The 25,494-nt window shown below is 42.8% G+C and overlaps 1 protein-coding gene across 1 annotated transcript in view; it reads right to left on the bottom strand.

The window, feature by feature from the left end:
* Positions 1-25,494, bottom strand: part of ATG7 (autophagy related 7) — a 287,182-nt gene that overhangs the window by 152,569 nt on the left and 109,119 nt on the right. The window contains exon 18 of the mRNA XM_065408358.1: positions 21,329-21,451. Within this exon, the coding sequence (XP_065264430.1) occupies positions 21,329-21,451 (123 nt within the window). The remainder of the gene's footprint in view (positions 1-21,328; positions 21,452-25,494) is intronic.

Below are 25,494 nucleotides of genomic sequence, written 5' to 3'. Positions count from 1 at the left end.
ATTCAATGAGGACAAATGTACTCCACTTAGGAAAGAACAATCAGTTGCACACATACAAAATGGGAAATGACTGCCTCGGAAGGAGTACTGCGGAAAAGGATCTGGGGGTCATAGTGGAACACAAGCTAAATATGAGTCCACGGTGTAACACTTGCAAAAAAAGCGAACATCATTCTGGGATGTATTAGCAGGAGTGTTGTAAGCAAGACACGAGAAGTAATTCTTCCGACCTACTCCACACTGATTAGGCCTCAACTGGAGTACTGTGTCCAGTTCTGGGTGCCACATTTCAGGAAAGACGTGGAAAAATTGGAGAAAGTCCAGAGAAGAGCAACACAAATGATTAGAGATCTAGAAAACATGATCTATGAGGGAGATTGAAAAAATTGGGTTTGTTTAGTCTGGAAAATAGAAGACAGAGGGGACATGATAACAATTTTCAAGTACATAAAAGGTTGCTACAAGGAGGAAAGAGAAGAATTGTTCTTCTTAACCTCTGAGGATAGGACAAGGTGCAATGAGCTTAAATTGCAGAAAGGGAGGTTTAGGTTGGACATTAGGAAAAACTTCCTGTCAGGGTGCTTAAGCACTGGAATAAATTGCCTAGGAAGGTTGCAGAATCTCCATCATTGGAGATTTTTAAGAGCAAGTTAGACAAACACCTGTCAAGGATGGTCTAGATCAGGAGTTGGCAACCTGCAGCATGCGCACCAAAGGCTGATTTTTAGTGGCACTCTGCTGTCAGCCGGGGTCACGGCCGCCGGCCCCGCTCAGCCCGCTGCCGGCCTGGATGGACGGAACCCCAGGCCGGCAGCAAGCTGAGCGAGGGCCGGCGGCCGGGACCCCGCCTGGCAGGGGCTGGCGGATGCAACCCCAGACTGGCAGCAGACTGAGCGGCTCAGCCCGCTGCCAGTCTGGGGTGCCATCTGCCGTCCTCGCTGCCGGTCTGAGGTTCCGTCCGCCAGCCCCTGTAAATGTAAAATGTATTACTGGCATGCACAACCTTAAATTACTGTAAATAAGTGAAGACTTGGTACACCACTTCTCAAAGGTTGCCGACCCATGGTCTAGGTAATACTTAGTCCTGCCATGAGTGCAGGGGACTGGACTAGATGACCTCTCGAGGTTCCTTCCAGTCCCAGAATTCTATGAGAGGATCTCAGAATATTTATAAACAAATGAGTTCTTTGAAGGGTTGGTTTGAAGTTTGTAACCCCCATACAGACGGCATAAATACAGTAACTCCTCACTTAACATTGTAGTTATGTTCCTGAAAAATGCGACTTTAAGCCAAACGATGTTAAGCGAATCCAATTTCCCCATAAGAATTAATGTAAATGAGGGGGTTAGGTCCCAGGGAAATTTTTTTCACCAGACAGAAGACTATCTATCTATTTCTATATATATATATATATACACACACACACACACACACACACACACGCACACACACACAGAGTATAAGTTTTAAACAAACAATTTAATACTGGTACACAGTGATGATGATTGTGAAGCTTGGTTGAGGTGGTGAAGTCAGAGGGTGGGATATTTCCCTTACTGCTAAATGATGAACTAGCAATTGGCTGACCCCTCAAGGGTTAACTCTCTCACTCTACAAGGCAGCAGGAATGGAGGGAGATATTCGCATTTCCCCTTTAAGTACACTGCCTTGTTAATTAGATCAGCTTGCTGAGACCACAGCTGCTGCAAGCTCCCTCCATCCTGAGCCCTGGTGTGTCCCCCCTGCTCTATGGAAGATGGGGTAAGCGGGGTGCAGGAGCAGGGGGAGGGGGACACCCTGATATTAGCCCCCCTCTTCCTTCCCTCCCCCCCGCACAGCAAGCAGGAGTCTCGGGGAGCAGCTCCATGGCAGAGGGCAGGAGCAGCACATGGCAGTGGGGGGAGGGACAGCTGCAATTGCTAGCCTGCTGGGTGACTGCTGCACAGGGAACTTAGGGGAGCAGGGAGCTGATAGGGGGGCTGCCGGTCCACCCTGGTTCCAAGCCCCCACCAGCTAGCTGCAACGGGCTGCTCTTCCTGCAAGCAGTAGACAAAGCAGGCGGCTGCCAAACGACATTAGAAGGGAGCATTACACAACTTTAAATGAGCATGTTCCCTAATTGATCAGCAACGTAACAACGAAACAACGTTAACTGTGAAAAAAGTTACTGGAGTTCTTTGAGATGTGTCTCCCTATGGGTGCTCCACTTCAGGTGTGCATGAGCCCCAAGCACCTGTGATCAGAGATTTTCATTACCGGTGCCTTTTCAGCCCACACATGCACTCCAGATATTCTCATACAATGATACATAACATTGCACAGGTGAACTGTGCTCAGTTCCTTCTCTAGCACAAAGTCCTATGAGATGGAACTCTGAAGCAGTGGGTAGTGGAGCACCCTTAGGGGGACACATCTTGAAGAACTCCAGTTACTGCACAAGGCAAGTAACCTCTCCTTCAAGTAGTTTCCCTATGTACTTGGGGGAACGCCCACCAGACAGTAAGCAAACATCCTGAATGAGCCATTTAAGAAGGACAATAGAACTCTGAAGATACTAATCTCCCACCTTCCTGAGGAGCTTCCTGGGATGTTGCTTTGACACTGCAGGGTCATCTGATGATGTCACCTGGTACGGAGTACCACCTTGGACACTAGTAGTATTTTTCCACTGGAAACAAAGGGTTCCAGGCTTATGTAAATTCTATTTAAGGCTGGGGAGTAAATCAATCAGGGCTCTCCTCCATTGCCTGCCCAGGAAGGAAGACTGCTAAAAACACCTGAAGGGAAAGGCAGGATTGAGTCCAGGTTGAGACAGGGGTCCAGTCTGTAAAAAGAAATAACTGGAACTCTAAGCTACAGAAACTCTGCAACTTGCCTAAAACAACATTTAGGGTGAGAAATTACATTTTGTAACCTGTTTCTTGAGTGTATGAACCTTAGTTTGCGCGTTTTGTTGTATTTGCTCAGTAATCTGCTTTGTACTGTTTGCTATCCCTTATAATCACTTAAAATTTACCTTTTGTAATTAATAAACTTGTTTCTTATTTATAACATAACCCAGTTTGTGCAATTCATATCGGGGGAGGAGGGGAAGGACAAAAAGCTGTGCATCTCTCTCTCCACATTGAGGGAGAGGGCAATTTTTATGAGCTCGCACTGTGCAGATTTTTCTATATAGCGCAAGACAATATTATTTTGGGTTTACTTCCCAAAGGGGGTGTGTACGTGAGTGCTGAGTAAATCCCTGAGCTGATTCTTCCCACACAGTGCTGATTAAAGTCTGTCTACAGCTGGGTGTGACCTTACCTCTGTGTGTGTTAGAGAAGGCTTGAGGGCCTGGCACAGCATAGACAGGCTGAGGAAACCCAGGCTGGTGGAACGGGCAGGCTTAGTGAGACCTCAGCACATCAGGTGGCATCCTGGATGGGGGGTCCAACCCGTCACAGTAATACACCCAGAGATCCACCTTTAAGAGTCTCTGAGTGGAGACTGTCGATCCTTTGGATCCGTCCTCAAACAAAACAAACAGTCTGGGAGACTTTCTGAATGGTTTGGTTCTGTCCAGGTAGAAAGCTAACATCCTTGGGATATCCAAGGTGTGAAGAGCAGCCTCCTTCCTGTTCAGGTGTAGCTTTGCGGAAAAAAATGGAAGAAGAATACCTGGTAAACAGGGAATTCAGAAGATACTTTAAGTAGAAATTTAGGGTATGGTCATATTAAAACATTTCTCCTGAGAGAAATAATGTAAAGGTAGGATCTGTCATTACAACCCCTATATCCCTTTCTCTGACTCTTTGGGCAGAGATGATTGTCACCCAGAAAGTCGTCTTTAGAGACAGGTGAAGTAGAGAACAGATAGCCAGTGGTTCAAAAGGAGGTGTCATAAGGTAATTAAGGACCAGGGGCTGAAATCCCATACAGGGGTTGGCTGTCTAATCAATCCCTTGATGAATCTTGCCATCACAGGGTGGGAAAGCACTGAGAAACACTTTACAGAAGAATGTAAGGCTGTGACAGCTGCCAAGTGAAGCCTGAAGAAACTCATGGAAATTTTTTTTTAATTTCAGCAGGTAAGTGAAGAGGGAGGACTGAACAGGCGAAACCTGCTGCTGGACACACCACCAGGGAAATCTCTTCTATTTTTGAAAGTAAATGTTTTGCATAGATACCTTTCTGCTGGTTAATGATACTTCTTGTATTTCTGCCAAACAAGAAGTTTATATCCCCGAGAACAATTAAAGAACCAAACGAAGAGTGGATGAATTCTCAGAATGGAAAGAAAAGTCCAACCAGAGTCCTGAGACAGCAGATAGGGAACGGACAGAAGTTTCAATGCTAGACAGAGAGCTAGGCAGATCAGGTAAGGGTAAAAGACTTGTCTTGTCCACTTCTGTGCAACTAAAATGACTCCAGCTTTGGGTTAGTCTACACTGAAAACTTACATCAGCATAGCTATGTCTCTCAGAGATGTGAAAAATCCACAACCCTGAGAGACGCAGCTATACCGACCTATCCCATGATGTAGACAGCGCTAGGTTGACAGAAGAATTCTTCCATCAATCTAGCTACCACCTCTTGGGGAGGTGGATTAACTACGGCAATGGGAGAAAGCCTTCTGTTGCTGTAGTGAGCATCTACACAGTAGCATTTTAAGTGCAGGCATGCTTTTTATCTTGTTTGATCATGTTCAACAATCTCAAAAACAACAGTATCGGAGGGTATGCATAGAGAACTACCTTTATCCAAGGAATGAGAAAGGCATCTCTTAGGGAACAAGGACCTCCTTTTGAACAGTCCTCCTTTCGAACAGATTTTCTTGCACATCCTGTTGGCAGTGATGATGAAGAGGTCCACTTCTGGAAACCCTCACATCAGAAAAATAGTTTTGAGAATCCTTTCATAATGTTGACAGCAGTGTCTGCTGATTGTTGACTGTGGCATTTTGTATGACTGTAAGATGAGAGGCTGAGATGAGGATGTGACTGGCTGTACACCAGTTCCACAGCTTTATTGCTTAGTCACAAAGAGAGGGAGATCTCATCCTACCCTGACGATTGATGTAGAACATGCAGGCTACATTGTCTGTCATGACTCTGACAGATTCACCCCTTATTAACAGAAAGAAGTGGATGTAGGCATTCCTGATTTCTCTCAGTTGCAGGAGACTGATATGCAGGAGGCACTTTTAGGCAGACCACCTGCCCTGAATGGTGCAAGTCCCTAGGTGCGGTCCCTATCCCACAAGGGATGCATCTAATGTTATAGTGATGGTATGAGGAGGCTGGGTGAAAAGGACTCTAGAACAGAGTTTGGAGAGATCCTTCCACCAATTTGAGTGAGTCAAGTACTTGGTGAGGGACAGACGCTACCTTGTAAGTCTTCAAATAACTCCTGGTACTGGAGCAGCTTTGAGCTGGGTCCTGAGGTCTCCAAATCAGTTGGTCTCTGAAATGACTAGTTTGTCTTCAAATGAGGCTCTCTGTTAGGAGATCCAGGACCCCTACTCTTTAGAGCTTTGTTGGAACCTTCCGCACTCTTCTCCCATGAGGATCTCAGTGACCGGGATGTGGAGGTTGACAGGGCACTAAGTTTACTCCAAGGCTGATGTACGGTTTTCTAGGCCTGGATCAGAGGCTGATTGCAGGGCTTGCGCCATCAGGGGAAGGCTAATCTTAATTTCCATTTTTCCTAGATCTGCTTTTGAAAGAGGTGCAGATCTCACACTTCAAAGGTATGTGGGGTCTCCCAACAGCAAAGACATTGAAAATGTCTGTCGCTAACCAGGATGGATTCCCAGCAGGAGAGACAGTACTTGAATCCCAGGGATCCCACCTACCCCAGTGATGACAACCCCTAAGGAGAGCCCGTCAGACTGGGGGGCGGGGAGAGGGGGGAGAGAAGGGGTATTAAATGGAACCCCCCCTTAAAAACTACCAGAGCTATAAAGCTAAGTAAACTTGAACTAAACTATTCTAAACTAAGAACTGTAATGCTACGTTATAGACTAAGCTTGATGCGGACATGCTAGGTGCTGTGTCTCAGACCACAGAATGGTTGAGAAAGGACTGAGACCAGTTCACCGACACAGCTCTATATATCCCCAGTAAGGGCATCAGGATGTCTGGAGCACATGAGTAGGCCAAAAGGTCATTGCCTCCGAAATTCTCTGATCACAGGCACATGAGGCCTATGCACACCTGTAGCAGAGTACCCGTAGAGATACTACTCAAAGAAGAACCTAGAAAGTCCTGCGCTTTATCTTTCTATCTGTGTATGGTATTTCTGTAGCTGCCATCACTGTTGTGGTAAACAACTTTAGCTGCAAGACTAACTTTGCTCCCTAAATATTAGTGCGATTTGGCTGATGAATATTTGTCCCATCTGTCCCACCCCAGGCTCTGGCCTTCTCATCTTTATAGGATCCTTATTCCCCCCTGCCCTGCCATTCTGCCTTATCTTGGAGCTCTTTCATGGTGGATTTCTGTGGTGAGCTCCATCGCCAATAAACCCTTCCACCTGCATTTCTACAGAACCATTTGACCCCCTTCACCCTCTCAATCTGCAGCAGACAGCAATGATTAGCCACCTGAATACGCTACCAAGCATTTACCTTGCTGTCCACACTGCCCTATTAACAACAAATATTTCAGTTTACAGACATTTCATACATATCATGCAAAATGACTATTTCTGCTCAACATTATGTGTTGATATCACTGCAGCTCTGGGAAGGGTATTTAAGTATTACGTTGGTTGAGTGCTACTGTAAAGTAAACATGGAACACACAAGCATCACATTTTGCTAGTATCTAGAAAACTCATGGCTATATCTGACTGTCAGAACAGTAATCTAACAACAGTGGAATGGGAGCAGAGAATGGTTTTAGCAGAAGAAATAACATTCTTCACGGTATTTTTGTTCAAAGACTTAAAATCAATAAGGACTGTATTTTATATCAATGGAAAAATTTTAGTTTCTTGGAAAAATGTAAGCAACAGAAATACTATAGATATGACAATCTGAGGATATGTAAAAGGTAAATATATATCTTTTTTGTTCTAGTCATTTTATAGCAAACCACAACAGCAAGAATGCACTGCTACTGCAAGGGAATAATTAAATAATGTCAATATTTCACGAATAATTTTTGAAGGGAAATGTACAAATTATCACCCTGACATTTTTGGAAATGTTGGACACAACTTACTTTTACAGAGCACCAAGCTTCTGGACTTCTTCATTAATCCAATGACAGCAGTAATAACAATCTAATCAGGATTTGAAACACTTCAGTGCTGTGTGACTGTATAAACAAACAACTTCTAGGTATGTACACTACAGAACTATTAAAAACATAACTTGGAGGGCTTCCAATTGTTTCTAAACTTTAATCTGGAAGCAAGTCAAACAGCATTTTATTGCAAGATTTCTGAACGCAGTGAACCTATGTAAAATTTTAGCATCTTCGAAAAATGAAAACTCAAGCAAAAATGTGTGTGTGTGTGTGTGTACGCGGTCGCATGTGCATGAAAACAGAAGGAATATCTGTGAAAATATAGGAAGAGGATTGGGCAACATGAGGGCTTTAGAAAATATTTATTTCCAGCTGTATAATAGTAGTAGTGCCATTCACAAAGTAATAGATAGTGTTCAGCTGACACTTTATTTTCCTTTCAAAGCTTAATCTGGCTGTAAAATTAGAGGTGTACAATAAAATAAAATAAAAAATGACAAAGATTCAGAGGATTTAAATATTGAAGAATTGTCAGGCAAAGACTGTCTGTGTCTCTCTGGCTCAATAAATAGTTAATTACAGTGGAACACTTCCAGAAGGAGGTGGGGGGGGGGGGGAAGGGAGAGAGAGTGAGACATACTCACACATTCTGACTCTACAGTCCGGCAGTTAGGGCACTCCAAATCAAGCAGAGAAGGGACTAGAACCAGGTTCTCCCACATATCACTAGTGCCCTCCTAATTGAACTACTGGCTAGTCTGGGGTGGGTGCCCTCCTTTCTCCCATTTTTTCACCAAAAAATTCAAAAGGACTTATTTTTCTTTTGATGCAGAATGAAAACAAATTTCAAAACCTCTGACATTTTTTTAAAATGGAATTCCTGTTTTTCCAGCCAGCCCTAATACAATCCTAGATATGGTAGAGCATAATTTAGCAAACATCTTAAACGCATGCTTAACTTTAAGCTAGGGTGACCAGATGTCCCGATTTTATAGGGACAGTCCCGATTTTGGGGTCTTTTTCTTATACAGGCTCCTATTAACCCCCACCCCCGTCCCGATTTTTCACATTTGCTGTCTGGTCATCCTACTTTAAGCATTTGAGTTATCCCATTCCAATCTAGCAATGCATTTAGATATGTGCTTTACTCCCAATGACTACATTGCACTTAAGAACATGATTAAAGTTAAGCATGTGCTTAAGTGTTTTGCTTAACAAACAGTGGCAGTTGATTTTGAAAGAGATATGGCCACTATATGTCAGTGAGCTCTTGAAGAAAAAAAAACTATCAAGAAAATCTCAAAAGTCCTCTACAAATGGTAATAACTTCTATTCCAGTGGGATAATCCCACCCATGAACATTATTAAAGAGTCAGTCTTTACTTTCTGCATGCTAGCACATCAATACAGGTTACTCTTCACTACCTAGTGGTCATATTTCTATCAAGAAAACTGTTATTTTAGAATATATTAAATCCAATAAGTTTTCTAAACCAACTGAACATTACACACTTTGCAGTTATGCCTAAACTGGATGGCAAGTACAGTAGCAGATTTTAGAGATACACTTTAATATGCAACCATTTATTGTAGGGCCAGGCCAAGGTAAAGCCTGGAAATGGTTCATTTTGCCTCTGACCCTATGCCTCCAATTTTGACATAATGAGTAAACACTGCTCAGACTCTTCCTCTTTGGTTGTAAAGCCTATGCATGCTGAGCGAGGCTCACAAACCAGACCAGTCCAGGTTAGGAATGGACAGAAAAAGTGCTTCGGGAAATGGAGATGGAATTCATAAGTAAGCTGGGGCTGCTCCCAAAGTGAACTGTCTCCTGTGGATATAAGATCTCAGTGCTGGTGTGGGAGTTTCCCACAGCTTCTATTGGCCTCTAAAGCCATGTGTGTCATCAGGGCTGTTGATGAAGCTGTACATAAATATCTAACTGTTGTTAAAAAACAAAAAATGTTCCACAGGACCCATATTAAAACCAGATGTGAGATGCAGAAGTCAGAAACTTAGTGTCATTTTAAAAGACCCAGCAGAAACATGTGTTAATTGTATTATTTACTTTGCCAAGCAGTAAATTGCCATTCCAATGAAGTCATATCAGATGGCTATAATGCCTTTCCTATGTATTTTATGTTATTAGAGAGGGAAATGTTTTATTGTCTAAAATATTAAAGCTAGTATTTTGGATGACAAATTCTGTTCCGAAGTGGAGTAAAATTTAGTGCAATTCAGATTCCTGCTCTTATTGTATACGGAGTTAACGTTGTATTTTATATTTGTAGTTTTAAAAAGATGAATTACAACATTTATAAAGTGGTATTGTTAATACTCAAATATTACAGGCCTGATGGATAATTTAATAAACATTGCAAACTACCCATCCAGTAAATACAGAAATCTTGCATGCTTTACTGCACTTACACTCTATAGTAAGAATAAAAGCAGATCTACACATAGCTATCATACAATGTGTAGGGAAGGTAATGCATTCATAACACTAAATGTCATCTGAAATGCTTCACGTAATGAAGTGATACACAGATTGAGGCTTGCAAGCCGCAAGTGCCTCTTTAATGCGTCTCCTGCAGCTCTTTGCACCACATGAAATTAAAACACTGTGTGATTTAATTATTACCCAATCTAAGTTATTAACCAATCAGGATGATTTTACTATGTTATTTACCAACTGTAATTGATAAAATAATAATATTTGGTCAGTCATTTTGCTTTGAGAATTATATGTATATATATAAACTAAATATTTACCGTCATATTGTTTAAATTTGAATTTGTAGTACTATAGGAAATGAAACAATAAATTCACACTACTATGGCTCTTTTGGGAACCGTTGATCACTAATTTGGCTCCTGAACCACTGAGGTTTGAATATAACTGATGTAATGGATATATATTTCTTAAATGGAACATACATTGACCAAAGAAAATCAACTGCCTGCCTATTTCTTCTGCATGTTAAGACCCAAAATTTCTCTGGGTCCATAAAAATGTGTTAAATCTTAAAAAGCAACTTGTTTAAGCTACATTTAGATATTGAATCAGGAAAGCACTTAGGCATGTGCTTTTAAGTCCATTCCTATGCAGTGAAAGCACTTAAGAATGTGCTTAAGGGACACAAGCATGGGCTTTAAATTCTGTAGTGGGGGGCCCAAAACTGGACGCAATACTCCAGATGTGGCCTCACCAGTGCCAAATAGAGGGGAATAATCACTTCTCTCGATCTGCTGGCAATGCTCCTAGTAATGCAGCCCAATATGCCGTTAGCCTTCTTGGCAACAAGGGCATACTGCTGACTCATATCCAGCTTCTCATCCATTGTAATCCCCAGGTCCTTTTCTGCTGAACTGCTCCTTAGCCAGTCGGTCCCCAGCCTGTAGCGGTGCATGGGATTCTTTCGTCTTAAGTGCAGGACTCTTCACTTGTCCTTGTTGAACCTCATCAGATTTATTTTGGCCCAATCCTCCAATTTGTCTAGGTTACTCTGGACCGTATCCCTACCCTCCAGTGTATCTACCTCTCCCCCCAGCTTAGTGTCATCTGCGAACTTGCTGAGGGTGCAATCCATCCCATCATCCAGATCATTAATAAAGATGTTGAACAAAACTGGCCCCAAGACCAATCCCTGGGGCACTCCGCTTGATACCGGCTGCCAACTAGACATCGAGCCGTTGATCACTACTCATTGAGCCCGACCATCTAGCCAGCTTTCTATCCACCTTATAGTCCATTCATCCAATCCATACTTTTTTAACTTGCTGGCAAGAATACTGTGGGAGACTGTATCAAAAGCTTTGCTAAAGTCAAGATATATCATGTCCACTGCTTTCCCCATATCCACAGAGCCCGTTATCTCATCATAGAAGGCAATCAGGTTGGTCAGGCATGACTTGCCCTTGGTGAATCCATGTTGACTGTTCCTGATCACCTTCCTCCTCCTCCTCCTCCATCAGTTCCCTAAGGGAGTCAAAGTCTGCTTTTCTGAAGTCTAGGGTCCGTATTTTGCTACTCTCCTTTCTTCCTTTTGTGAGGATCCTGAACTCAACCATCTCCTGGTCACTGCTGCCCAGGCTGCGACCCACTCCTACTTCCCCTACCAATTCTTCCCTGTTTGTAAGCAGCAGGTCAAGAGGAGAACGGCCCCTGGTTGGTTCCTCCAGTAGTTGCACCAGGAAGTTGTCCCCAACACTCTCCAAAAACTTCCTGTATTGTCTGTGCACTGTTGTATTGCTCTCCCAGCAGATGTCAGTGTGATCGAAGTCCCCCATTAGAACCAGGGCCTGTGTTCTGGAAACTTCAGTTAATTGTCCAAAGAAAGCCTCGTCTACCTCATCCTCCTGGTACGGTAGCACATGCCCACCACGACATCACCCTTGTTGCTCTCACTTCTAAACTTAACCCAAAGACTCTCAACAGGCTTTTCTCCAGTTTCATACTGGCGCTCTGAGCAATCATACCACTCTCTTACATACAGTGCAACTCCTCCACCTTTCCTCCCCTGCCTGTCCTTCCTGAACTTTTTATACCCATCCATGACAGTGCTCCAGTCATGTGAGCTACCCCACCAAATCTCTGTTATTCCAATCACATCATAGTTCTTTGACTGTGCCAGGACTTCCAATTCTTCCTGCTTGTTTCCCAGGCTTCTTGCGTTCGTGTACATGCACCTAAGATCATAGAATCATAGAATATCAGGGTTGGAAGGGACCTCAGGAGGTCATCAAGTCCAACCCCCTGCTCAAAGCGGGATCAATCCCCACCTAAATCCCCAAATGGCCCCCTCAAGTATTGAACTCACAACCCTGGGTTTAGCAGGCCAATGCTCAAACCACCGAGCTATCCCTCCCCGATTGCTCTGCTTCCTCAGTATGAATCAGGAGCCCCCCTCCCCATTGTGTTTCCTCCCGGTATCCCACTTCCCCCAGGGCTTAGGTCACCGTCCCCTAGCGAACCTAGTTTAAAGCCCTCCTCACTAGGTTAGCAAGTCTGCCTGCGAAGATACTCTTCCCTCTCTTCGTTAGGTGGATCCCATCTCTTTCTAGCAATCCTTCAACCCAGAACAACATCCCATGGTCGAGGAATCCAAATCCCTCTCTCCGACACCACCTGCGTAACCACGCATTTACCTTTACAATTTGACGGTCCCTATCTGGGCCTTTTCCTTCAACAGGGAGAATGGACGAGAACACCACTTGCGCCTCAAACTCTTTTATCCTTCTTCCCAGATCCACATAGTCTGCAGTGACCTGCTCAAGGTCATTCTTGGCAGTATCATTGGTGCCCACGTGGAGAAGTAGGAAGGGGTAGCGGTCCGAGGCCTTGATCAGTCTCAGCAGACTCTCCGTCACATCCTGAATTCTAGCTCCAGGCAAGCAGCATACTTCTCGAGTCTCTCGGTCTGGGCGGCAGATGGATGACTCTGTCCCCCTTAGGAGGGAATCCCCGACCACCACCACCCGTCTCCTCCTCTTGGAAGTGGTGGTCGTGGAACCCCCGTCCCTAAGACAGTGCATCTCATGCCTTCTAGTCGATGGGGTCTCCTTCTGATCCCTTCCCTCAGATGGCTCTTCAAAATCATTCTCCGCAGTAGTACCTGTGCAGAGAGCCTGAAAACGGTTTCTTACTTCTATCTGAATAGGGGATACATGGCTTTTCCTCATTCTTCTTCTGGAGGTCAACATGCTGCCAATTTTCTTCCCCGTTCTGCGCTGCCCTCTCTGATTCTTCGGCATGTTGTGCCTCCAGAACCAAATGCTGACTTCTGCCCAGAAAGTCTTCATTTTCTCTGATGCAACGCAAGGTTGATACTTGTGTCTCTAATCCTTTAACCTTCTCTTCCAATATGGAGACCAGTTTGCACTTTGTACAGACGAAGTCACTTCTATCCTCTGGGAGAAAGACAAACATGGCACATCCTATGCAGGTCACAACAGCAGATCAGCTGATGAGACTTTGGGGAAAAAGTGGTTGTTTATCCATAGTTTGAAAATTATTACAATATTTTTGGTCCACTCATAAAACTCAAAAACAATTTCCTATTAAAATTTCAAACTTGTTTATACATTAATCCTCAGTTGCAACTGTGGCAGTGGACTAACTTTACCAAAGGAAGGAAGGAAAATCTTTTTTAGTTATTAAAAGCTGATTTTTATGGTCTCCAGTACCATATACACCTCTACCTCGATATAACACTGTCCTCGGGAGCCAAAAAATCTTACCGCGTTATAGGTGAAACCGCGTTATATCGAACTTGCTTTGATCCACCGGAGTGCGCAGCCCCGCCCCGCCCCCGGAGCACTGTTTTACCACGTTATATCCGAATTCGTGTTATATCGGGTCGCGTTATATTGGGGTAGAGGTGCAGTATCTAACAACACTTCCATGAGAAGTCTAATGAGTACTGGAAGATAAGCAGCCCTGTAACAGGAGCAATCATATATGTATAGTTACAAGCGAGGAGCTATTTAAATTAAGTTCTGTAACTCACAGGAAAAAACCCTAACACACATCTTACAATATACACAATTTTTGTTTAGTCTTGCCTTGCATACAGTCATATCAAATATAAGACTACCTGGAGTCAATCTAAAAATAATATTTACATTTAATAATCATGTAAACACATATGAAGATTAGGATAGCACATTCTCCCCAAAAGGTAGCTCAGCAATAACCATGCCCCTGAGTGAGCCTCATAAAATCATCAGGCAATGATCCCCAGAACACCAGTATAAGTTGTATCGGCCTTATTGTGCAAGTAAACTGACCTCAGATAAACAATTTCTACACGCGGGTCATTAAGGGTAAAAAACATTAACAGACATAGTAGCACACAAACACAGTTGTGCACATTCTGTAAAGCAATTTTTACAAAACCTTGTACTCTGAGAAAAGATCCAATCTTATCATTATGAAAGTGTCAGCAATGGCAAAAATGCAACAAAGAGAGCATTATAATATAGGAGGCATTACAGATCAAAGAAAAGTGTTAGCAGTTATTATTCTAGGTAAACAGGCTCTAAGTCCTTCTAATTTTCAACCGGTTGGACCCTGTTTTTCATGAACACTCTGATTTCATTGGGGTAACAGAAACACAGTTTTGACCACCACAAGCCACAGAGGTTCTCATAAAATAGAGAGAGCTTATTTATTCCAAGGTTTAACAATTCTAATTTAACCCAAGAATTTCTGTTGTCTCTCGAAAGGAGCAGGGAAGTAATCAGGAAAAGTTTATTTGCATGTACAGTACTGTGGTACTTGGGCTGATTATGATGTGAAAGTTTGCAGATGTTGTTATGGGTTAGACTAATTCTCCTGCCAGCAACTTCAATGTACCTACTATATAAAATGGATCTTATGGAACTGTAGGTTTAATAAATTTAACTTTACATACTGTAATTCCACTGATGTCAAAGTTAAGCACATGTATAAATCTTTGCATAATCTGGGCCCTAATCAGTAAGCAATGGGAATTCCTGCAGTGCAATGGATTGTTCATTGAGATCACAATGGCTCCCCATGAACAAATGATATCTGTACTGAAGTATGGGCAAAACCATAATGCTAAGATTCTTCCATTCTGAACTGCAAGGTTTCTACAGCAAATATGAGGACAATATAAGCAAACTGGAAAACAGGTTTCAGTCATGATTCTTCGGGTATGTCTACACTATGAAATTAGGTCGATTTTATAGAAGTCGATTTTTAGAAATCGATTTTATACAGTCGATTGCGTATGTCCACACTAAGCGCATTAAGTCGGCAGAGTGTGTCCTCACTACTGTGGCTAGCATCGACTTACGGAGCGGTGCACTGTGAGTAGCTATCCCACAGTTCCCGCGGTCTCCGCTGCCCACTGGAATTCTGGGTTAAGCTCCCAATGCCTGATGGGGCAAAAACACTGTCACGGGTGGTTTTGGGTACATGTCGTCAGTCTCCCCTCCCTCCGTGAAAGCAACAGCAGACAATCGTTTAGCACCTTTTTTCCACGCAGACGCCATACCACGGCAAGGGTGTAGCCCGCTCAGCTCAGCTCAGCAACACCGCCGCTGTTGTGTCCTGGGTGCTGCTGGCAGCAGACAATGCAGTAGGTCTGCAAACCATCGTCATACACTGCTTCCGCTGTAACTCTGCACTGCTGCTTTTTTCTCGATAGCAAATTTCTCATTGTTGTCTCTCATGGGCTCCTGGGTATGTGTGTTCTTCCTCGGGAAATGTGCACGGTGCTAACCGTCGTCCTCCACCACTTCAGCTGCAACTCTGCTCTCCTGCTCTTGCCTTGATAGCAAATTTCTCCATGTTGTCTGTCATGGGCTCCCGGGTACGTGTGTTCTTCCTCAGGAAATGTGCGCGGTGCTAACCATCGTCCTCCACTGCTTCCGCTGCAACTCTGCTCTCCTGCAGACGCCATACCACGGCAAGCATGGAGCCCGCTCAGCTCACCGCTGCTGTTGTGAGCGTTGTAAACACCTCGCGCATTATCCTGCAGTATGTGCAGAACCTGCAAAAGCAGGCGAGGAGGCGACGACAGCACGATCACGATAGTGACGAGGACATGGACACAGACTTCTCTCAAAGCACGGGCCCTGGCAATTTGGACATCATGGTGGTAATGGGGCAGGTTCATGCCGTGGAACGCCAATTCTGGGCCCGGGAAACAAGCACAGACTGGTGGGACCACATAGTGTTGCAGGTCTGGGATGATTCCCAGTGGCTGTGAAACTTTCGCATGTGTAAGGGCACTTTCATGGAACTTTGTGACTTGCTTTCGCCTGCCCTGAAGCGCAAGAATACCAAGATGAGAGCAGCCCTCACAGTTCACAAGGGAGTGGCAATAGCCCTGTGGAAGCTTGCAACGCCAGACAGCTACCCGTCAGTCGGGAATCACTTTGGAGTGGGTAAATCTACCATGGGGGCTGCTGTGATCCAAGTAGCCAACGCAATCACTGAGATGTTGCTATCAAGGGTAGTGACTCTGGGAAATGTGCAGGTCATAGTGGATGGCTTTGCTGCAATGGGGTTCCCTAACTGTGGTGGGGCGATAGACGGAACGCATATCCCTATCTTGGGACCGGACCATCTTGGCAGCCAGTATGTAAACCACAAGGGGTACTTCTCAATGGTGCTGCAAGCACTGGTGGATCACAAGGGACGTTTCACCGACATCAACATGGGATGGCCAGGAAAGGTGCATGACGCTCGCATCTTCAAGAACTCTGGTCTGTTTGAACAGCTGCAGGAAGGAACTTACTTCCCAGACCAGAAAATTACTGTTGGGGATGTTGAAATGCCTATAGTTATCCTTGGGGACCCACCCTACCCCTTAATGCCATGGCTCATGAAGCCATAGACAGGCACCCTGGACAGTAGTCAGGAGCTGTTCAACTATAGGCTGAGCAAGTGCAGAATGGTGGTAGAATGTGCATTTGGACGTTTAAAAGCACGCTGGTGCAGTTTACTGACTGGGTTAGAGCTTAGCGAAACCAATATTCCCATCGTTATTACTGTTTGCTGTGTGCTCCACAATATCTGTGAGAGTAAGGGGGAGACGTTTATGGCGGGGTGGGAGGTTGAGGCAAATCGCCTGCCCGCTGATTACGCGCAGCCCGACACCAGGGCAGTTGGAAAAGCACAGCAGGGCGCGCTGCGCATCAGAGAAGCTTTGAAAATCAGTTTCATGACTGGCCAGGCTACAGTGTGACAGTTCTGTTTGTTTCTCCTTGGTTGACTCTACTTCCCTGTAAGCCAACCGACCTCCTCCCTTCGATCACTGCTTTCAGAGGCAATGAAGTCATGATTGTTTCAAAATCATGCATTCTTTATTAATTCATCACACAAATAGGGGGAAAACTTGCAAGGTAGCCCGGGAGGGGTGGGTGAGGAGGGAAGCACCGGGTGGGGTGGTGGATGAGGGGAGGAGGGAAGGACAAGGCCACACTACAGTTCAAAACTTATTGAATGCCAGCCTTCTGTTGCTTGGGCAATCCTCTGGGGTGGAGTGGCTGGGTGCCCGTAGCCTGCCCCCCACCTTCTTGGGCATCTGGGTGAGGAGGATATGGAACTTGGGGAGGAGGGCAGGCAGTTATACAGGGGCTGCAGCGGCGGTCTGTGCTCCTGCTGCCTTTCCTGCAGCTCCACCAGATGCCTGAGCATGTCAGTTTGCTCCCCCATTAGCCTCAGAATTGCATCCTGCCTCTTCTCAGCCTGCTCCTCCCTCCTCTCATTGCGTTCATTTAACGCTTTCCTGGACTCTGCCATTGTTTGCCTCCACGCATTCTGCTGAGCTCTTTCAGTGCAGGAGGACTGCACGAGCTCTGAGAACATCTCGTCACGAGTGTGGGTTTTTTGCCTTCTAATCTGCGCTAGTCTCTGGGACGGAAATGATAGGGGGAGCGTAGAAACATTTGCGGCTGCGGGAGGAAAAAAAGGGAGAGTAGTATTTTAAAAGATCCCTTTGTTCTCTAAAATGTAAGACTATTTCACACTGAATCAAGTGATTCACATTACATAGCATATGTGCTTTTGCTACAAGGTCGCATTTTGCCTCTTATATTGAGTGCCTGCCGGTTTGGTGTGAGACATCACACACGCTCGGCTGGGCAATAGAATTTGGCTTGCAGGCAGCAATGGTAAGGCAAAGGGTTTCGGCTTCTTCAACCTTCATAACATGTGGGAACGGTTTCAAACAGCAGCACCCTCCTTTCCCATACCAAGCAAAGTCCGTTGGGTTGGCCATTTAAAAGGCGGGGCTGCGGTTTTAGGGTGAATGTGCAGCACAATCCAATCCCCCCCACACCCAATTCTCTGGGATGATCGCCCCCCCCCCCCAACCTCCACGTGGCTAGTATCAGGGAAGATCCCGGTCAGCCATGAACGGGACTCCCCCCACCGCGTGGCTAACAGCAGGGATGATTTATTTTCAGCCAAAGGCAAACAGCCAAAGCCCAGACCCATTTGCTGCAAGGTTTTGTTCTGCAATGATTCCAGACTACTTGCTACTGGCCTGGCATGGTAAATTAATCATTAAACACCCTTGCTTTTAAACCCTGTATTACATTTTCAAAGGTACACTCACCAGAAGTTCCTTCTCTGGCTTCATGGTCTGGGAGCCCGCCTTGGGAGGGTTGGGAGGGTATCAGCTCCAGGGTGATGAACAGTTCCTGGCTGCCGGGGAGAAGGGATTCTCCGCTTGCCTGCTGTGCACTATGCTATCCTCAACCACCTCCTCATCTTCAAACTCCTCATCCCTGTTGCGTGAGACTCCTCCCTTGCAGGTGTCCACAGACAGTGGTGGGGTAGTGGTAGGGGCCACCCCCATAATTGCATGCAGCTCATCCTAAAACCGGCATGTATGAGGCTCTGACCCGGAGCGACTGTTTGCATCCTTTGTTTTTTGGTAGGCTTGCTTCAGGTCCTTAACTTTCATGCGGCACTGCTGTGTGTCCCTGTTGTAGCCTCTGTCCATCACGCCCTTGGAGATTTTGGCAAATATATTGGAATTTATATTTCGTCTTTTGGAACGGAGTTCTGCCTGCACGGATTCTTCTCCCCAAACAGTGATCAGATCCAGTACCTCCTGTTCGGGCCATGCTGGAGCTCTTTTACGATTCTGGGACTCCATGGTCACCTCTGCTGATGAGCTCTGCATGGTCACCTGTGCTGATCCGCTCGCCACACTGGCCAAACAGGAAACGAAATTCAAAAGTTCCCGGGGCTTTTCCTGTCTACCTGGCCAGCGCATCTGAGTTGAGATGCTGTCCAGAGCGGTCACAATGGAGCACTCTGGGGATAGCTCCTGGAGGCCAATACCGTCGAATTGTGTCCACACTACCCCAAATTTGACCCAGCAAGGTCGATTTTAGCGCTAAACCCCTCGCCGGGGAGGAGTACAGAAATCGATTTTAAGAGCCCTTTAAGTCGACAAAACAGGCTTGGTCGTGTGGACGGGTGCAGGGTTAAATCAACCTAACACTGCTAAATTCGACCTAATCTCGTAGTGTAGACCAGGGCTTCATGAGATTAATAGGGTTAAACTGAGCTCAAGATCTGATAGTATCATGTGATAAATAGAAACAATCAATGTAAAATAACACTTTAAAAAAATCTCACCAATAAGGGAATTTTTTAAGAATTCAAAATACCAGGCAACAGTCCAGAGTAAGAATTAAGGGTGTGGCCTATGCTGAGTCCCTCTTTTTGCTTAGAAGAGAAATGTACACAAATAATATTTTTTTAAATCAGTTTTTTGATTTTTCCCTCAAATAAAAAAGGGTCTGTTTGTTTTAAATTGTGTAAGACAATTGTATATTTCATGCCAACATTAGGCACGGTGGAGACTTTTTAAAGTTCACTAACTGAAATAAAAAATTATTAATACTACTTTAATTATTGCATAGAAGCATAGAATCATAGACTATCAAGGTTGGAAGGGACCTCAGGAGGTCATCTAGTCCAACCCCCTGCTCAAAGCAGGACCAATTCCCAACTAATGTAAAATACTATCACAGTTTTTGGATTAATCATTCTATTGGAAGACGCTATTAGTTCTTTATGCCAGAAAATATTGATATTATGTAATTATTCTGAAATGCAATAACAAAAACCAGTTTTTAAAATCTGAGTGTTACAGTTCATGTTGTGCTCCACATTATTAAATGTTTATGCATGTAATCTACTCTGCTGCCCATACATTTTAATCAGATACTTTCTGCTTTTATAATAATCACCCAATTTAAGTGAAAATTATTGTAGCTATAGATGTATGAAGTTGTAAACTGCCTCAACTTCATAATAATCTGTATCACTCTATATATTTTTGTAGATAATAGAATATCCACAAATTGACAAGTGGAAACACCTGAATGCATTCTGAAACTTGCAGATAATACTCATGAACTAATAAATGTGAAAGGATACATTATAAATCAGTTCAAATATTATTCCCTTTAATTATGTCATTAGAACAACACAGTCTTCTAAGCAAACTGAAAAAGTCACTGATGTATGGCAATTAGACCAAGGCATCACCACTATTGTGCTAATAAGTAGCATCTGAAAAACTGTATAGTACTTGTTTCGTTGTTGGATCCTATCATTGCAAGTAATGATTTCTGGGGGGTTAACAATCTGATTTAATAAACCATCAGGTATTACATGGTTTCTTGTCTCCAGTATCTGTTACAATTATTTTAAAAGGTTAAAACATGAGACCAAGAGCCAAGTCATCATTATCCCAGCAAACTTGTTAAGCAAAACTGATGAGACATTTCCAGCTGAAAAAACAGCTAAAACCTTTTATGCAGGCTACAATAACTGAATAATCACTTCTTAAAGCCAACTTTAAAAACATTCATGGGGTATTACTATACCATACTGCAAGATTAATTATAGATGTACAACAATATAGACATTTATAGGCTTCAAAAGGGTCACAAATCATCAAAACAAAACACTGTTCAGAACTTTTATCTGTCTGATTTTAAATGGCACACAGTCAAGATTTTATATATCTTTATCCACTGCATTTTCTAGTAAGCCAGAAAGTGTCTCATTTTTTCTTTCACTATGATGGTAGTGGCACATTTTCCACATCCCCCATAACAAAATAGAAATTAACTTTGGATTGACCTAAAAGACAACTGATTTCTGTAGGAAGGATCACACATTGACACTACTCACTAGACAGTTACTTTTTCTTACATTAATTTTAAAGTAATTCTTACTTTTTCTTAATTAACTTCCCCAAAAACTCAGAGAAATGTGGTTATTTTTCCTCTAACAGAAGTCTAATTGGCTGTGAACATATATACTGTACTGTAGGTCTTATGCTCTTAGAAGAACTGGTTACCTCACTCTTCCAGTGATATTTATGACCCTGTAACTCTAAGATGTTATATTGTTATCTCACTGCACAGTGTGACACACACAAATAATTTTGTAAACAAAATGTCACTGATCAATTCTAACAGTGAATCATTTGCTCCTATATTTATAAAGCTGAATATTAAGGACGAGGTACCTTTTGCCATTATGTGTTTAGTCTCTAAAGTCTGAAGTGTATTTTCTTACCTCAGCATCTTGAGTTTCCTGATGTAATAAAGTCAGACCTGTTAGGTCTTCTAAGAAGGAATGTGAGGAATTAAAAACTTTTGCAAGGAAATTAAACCCCTCTCGCTCATACTGGTCAAGGACCTGTGAAGTAAACAGACAGAAAAGGAAATAAATACAACATGTAAAAGGTTTACTATTACTCATTGCTACATATAGTCTATGAAATAAAGGGTAAGCTTTTTGCACACCCATACAATTATTGTGCAATGGCTAATGAAGAAAATCACAGTGGGGTAGGGATGAGGAGAAGAATTGACAGTATTACAAACATTTTCATACCACTGCAGAGAATCTTTCATTTCAGAACTACCAATACAAAAAATGCCAATAAAAAAAAGTTGTATTCTCCTCCAAAATCATGCAGAAAAATTTTGCAGATTCTGTAGAACCTGGTGGAAACCTCCATTACACTTTATTTGTTCTGTTTTGTACGTCATGTACAACTGGGACAAAATTTTTAGCTATCGCAACACAGAGTGTACGTCATTCCTTTGACAAGAGATCTATTTTACATAGGATTTTTAATTTCCTAATGGTATGACTTTTTAATCACATACTATAGAAAATTACTATATTGTCCGCACTTTATTTCTTCCCATATGTGATATATATATATTGCATATACAATTTCTATTGCATATTTTTTTCTGTCCATTTTGAAAAGTCCTCCCAATCACCACATCATCTTAAGTAGAATGCTAAGCACTTTTGGATAAGATCCAAGAGCATGCCGCAAAGCTGAAATGTTTAGGAAAAAAATTCTCCTGTTATGTATTGTTCATATTCCACCTTTTAATGTTTTTGTGGTGAAACAGCTGGGAACTGTACTGCTAATTCCTATTAATTACATTCACTCTGCTTCAGAAGGTAGGTAGCTTCCCCTAAAACTGAAGTAGTTCATTCTCCCTGGACTGCAAAAGAAGCTGGAAGTGCTGCAGCTAGTACTCTCTTTAATAATCACTAAGTGGATTCAACTAAGTGAGACTCAATGTAAGTGATTATATTTTGTTTTATTTTAAATGAAGCATCCATTCAGTGCTCCTAGTATATTTACTATAAAAAAAACTACAACTCAGAAATGAAGTCCTTCTTGCCCAGTCATTTAAAATTAACCAAAATCACCTCTTACCCCTCTTCAACAACCTCATTCTTTTCTAGTCCAGCCCCTCCTCAAAAGCCTAGGAGCCTTGAATTGCTATAGCAGAAAATTGTGGGAACTTGCACAAACTGTCAGCATTCATCATTAGAGATGCAGCAGAATACGTCTACAGGGCTTTCCCATACGGTTCTCTAGAACTTCCGGCAAACTGCCCCAGAGGAATCTAATAGTTTTCAGCTGACAGCACTAGAAGTTTAATTGGCTAAGGAGTCTGGGATATTGAGTCAAATCTTATTGTTAGATGTTCATTTAGTAGCACAATTAGCTACTGCCAGGGCCGGCTCCAGGCACCAGCTTACCAAGCAGGTGCTTGGGGCGGCCACTTCGGAGAGGGGCGGCACGTCCAGCTGTTCGGCGGCAATTCGGCGGACGGTCCCTCACTCCTGCTCGGAGCGAAGGACCTCCCGCCGATTTGCCGCCTCAGATCGCGATCGCGGCTTTTTTTTTTTTTGTTTGTTTGGCTGCTTGGGGCGGCCAAAACCCTGGAGCCGGCCCTGGCTACTGCATACTTAGGTTTCCATGTATTACAGACAATTATGAAAGAATGAAAAATATTTTATATTAAAGAGGAGGAAAGCTTCTGCAAAATTCAAAGAGTTAAACAGTTCTAGAGGTGGTACTTTTGAAATGGAAATCTCTGAATGCTGACATCAATAATCTCTTAACAGCGTTAATCTGAGGAAGGACAAATAAATGGATACGACAGAATGAAGAATTAAGCCTCTTCTTAAATCAAGCCCTACACATTTAAACACTGAGACATTAATAGCACTATATGTTCTGGTAGGAAATCTGGAGAAACTGTTATTAATACTCCAGAGATATATTTCATCATACCAGGGTTTATGCGTTCTCTCTTTAGTGCATAGGTCTGTGTGAGAAGTTAATCTGAGTAAGAAGACAAACTTTCTTACATAATGATATTTTTAAAATTCACTCCTTAGAAATGAAAACACCACCCCTAGCTAAATGCACACAATATATATGTAGAGAATTGGGAAACAGCCTTCCATTTGAGATGTGCCATTATCTAGCATATACTGCAATACCTTTTCAAAATATATATATTTTAATGACTACTCTCCATTCCAAAAGTCTATTAAAAGCAACCAGATGTGCAGCAGTTTCTTGCATCTGGCTCTTCGTGAAACACTGCATATAGAAGTCAATTTATAAACTTGGACTGTGTTCAGAGTTAGGCCTGCATGTAGTCTGCAGAGTTATCATCATTATCCGATATGTGGTGTTATTAATTTACTTTATTGGAACCACAATACAGAGTTTATATGACATCTCTTTAATGATGTAGGCCAGATTATATGCATGGTATGTAACAGCAACACACAGTCCACTTGCCATACACTGTAGCATTATCCTGAAACATTAGAAGCATGTCAAATACAAAGCAGATGATAACACAATATATTGGTCCTTGCCCACAGTTAAAATTTGAAGGATGTACACTACTTTTGGATAATCAAATGCTAAGGAAGTGGAAAAAAGGTAATACAGGCTCAAGTGACCAAGTATTAATGAAAGGATACTCTCAAAGGTTCAATCGGTTTTTAAATCGTGTATTTTCTTTTGTTAATACTAACAACTTGGAAGCTATAAACAAGTAGTTACACATGTCAAATCCCTGGTACAATCCTTGTCCCCCTGCTGCTTCCTCTTGCCCCCAGTGAAATACAGCACCAGCCCAATTTCCCTCTCCCAAGTTCTGTTTCATTCTACCCTCCTAAACCCAGACAACACTAGATTCTAGCCAAATGCCCATCTCCTAAATTCCCAGGAATTGTGACTCAACTCAGATTTGAACCTTTCCTGCTGCTGCTTCCCTCGTGGGCCAAGTATCATTCCTTCAGCAGCCAGAGTTCTGTATACAAACTGCCCTGCTTTATTTCAAGTATGCCTCTAAGCCTTTCTATATTTGCCACAATAGCTGTGCATGAATACTTATGTTTGCATTATGTGTACTTGCAAATGAGCAGCTTGCATGATTGCACTGACTTTTTCAGTGCACAGTATTTGTTTTGGATGGATGACCTGGAAGTGGAGGAATTTTTTTGTATGTTGTTGTAATGCTTCTTTGTAATGTGATCAGTATGGAAATTCCAATTAAATGTACTTTTAAAAAAAAGGTATGTTCATAAAATATGAATATTAATAAAATAAGGTATGTTAATTCATAAAACTATGAGCTTGGGGTATATTATTTTGGGGTCTGTTAAATTGTAACAGAACCTATTTAAATTGCATATGAATATTATACTATTATGACCAAATCTCCTATTGCTATAAATTGATCTTAAACTATATTTTTCTAGAGTTGAAACTCAATTCTGTTATACATACACACTTTCATGTGAACATTTGCTGGCTTCACATGATCTTACAATGGTATATTTAGGTTAGGAAGGCAAACATGATAGTACAGTGTCAGTGTCTTGAAAATCTATAATATCAACCTAGACAGACAGCGCTTCTAGAACACTCTTCTACAAGCCTTGTGGATGGGGGGGAAGCGGTAGACGTGGTATATCTTAACTGTAGTAAAGCTTTTGATACTGTCTCGCATGACGTTCTCATAAACAAACTAGGGAAATGCAATCTAGATGGAACTACTATAATGTGGGTGCATAACTGGCTGGAAAACCATTCCCAGAGAGTAGTTATCAGTGGTTTACAGTCATGCTGAAAGGGCAAAACAAGTGGGGTCCCACAGGGATCAGTTCTCGGTCCACTTCTGTTCAATATCCTCATCAATTATTTAGATAATGGCATAGAGAGTACACTTATAAAGTTCGTGAACAAAACCAAGCTGGGAGGGGTTGCAACTGCTTTGGAGGATAGCATTAAAATTCAAAGTGATCTGGACAAACTGGAGAAATGGTCTGAAGTAAATAAGATGAAATTCAAGAAGGACAAATGCAAAGTACTCCACTTAGAAAGGAACAATCAGTTG

Source organism: Emys orbicularis, chromosome 7, assembly GCF_028017835.1.
Source record: "Emys orbicularis isolate rEmyOrb1 chromosome 7, rEmyOrb1.hap1, whole genome shotgun sequence".
In the NCBI taxonomy this organism is placed as follows: domain Eukaryota; kingdom Metazoa; phylum Chordata; order Testudines; family Emydidae; genus Emys; species Emys orbicularis.
The sequence above is the reverse complement of the archived record's forward strand: the minus strand, read 5'-3'. Positions and strand labels throughout refer to the sequence as shown.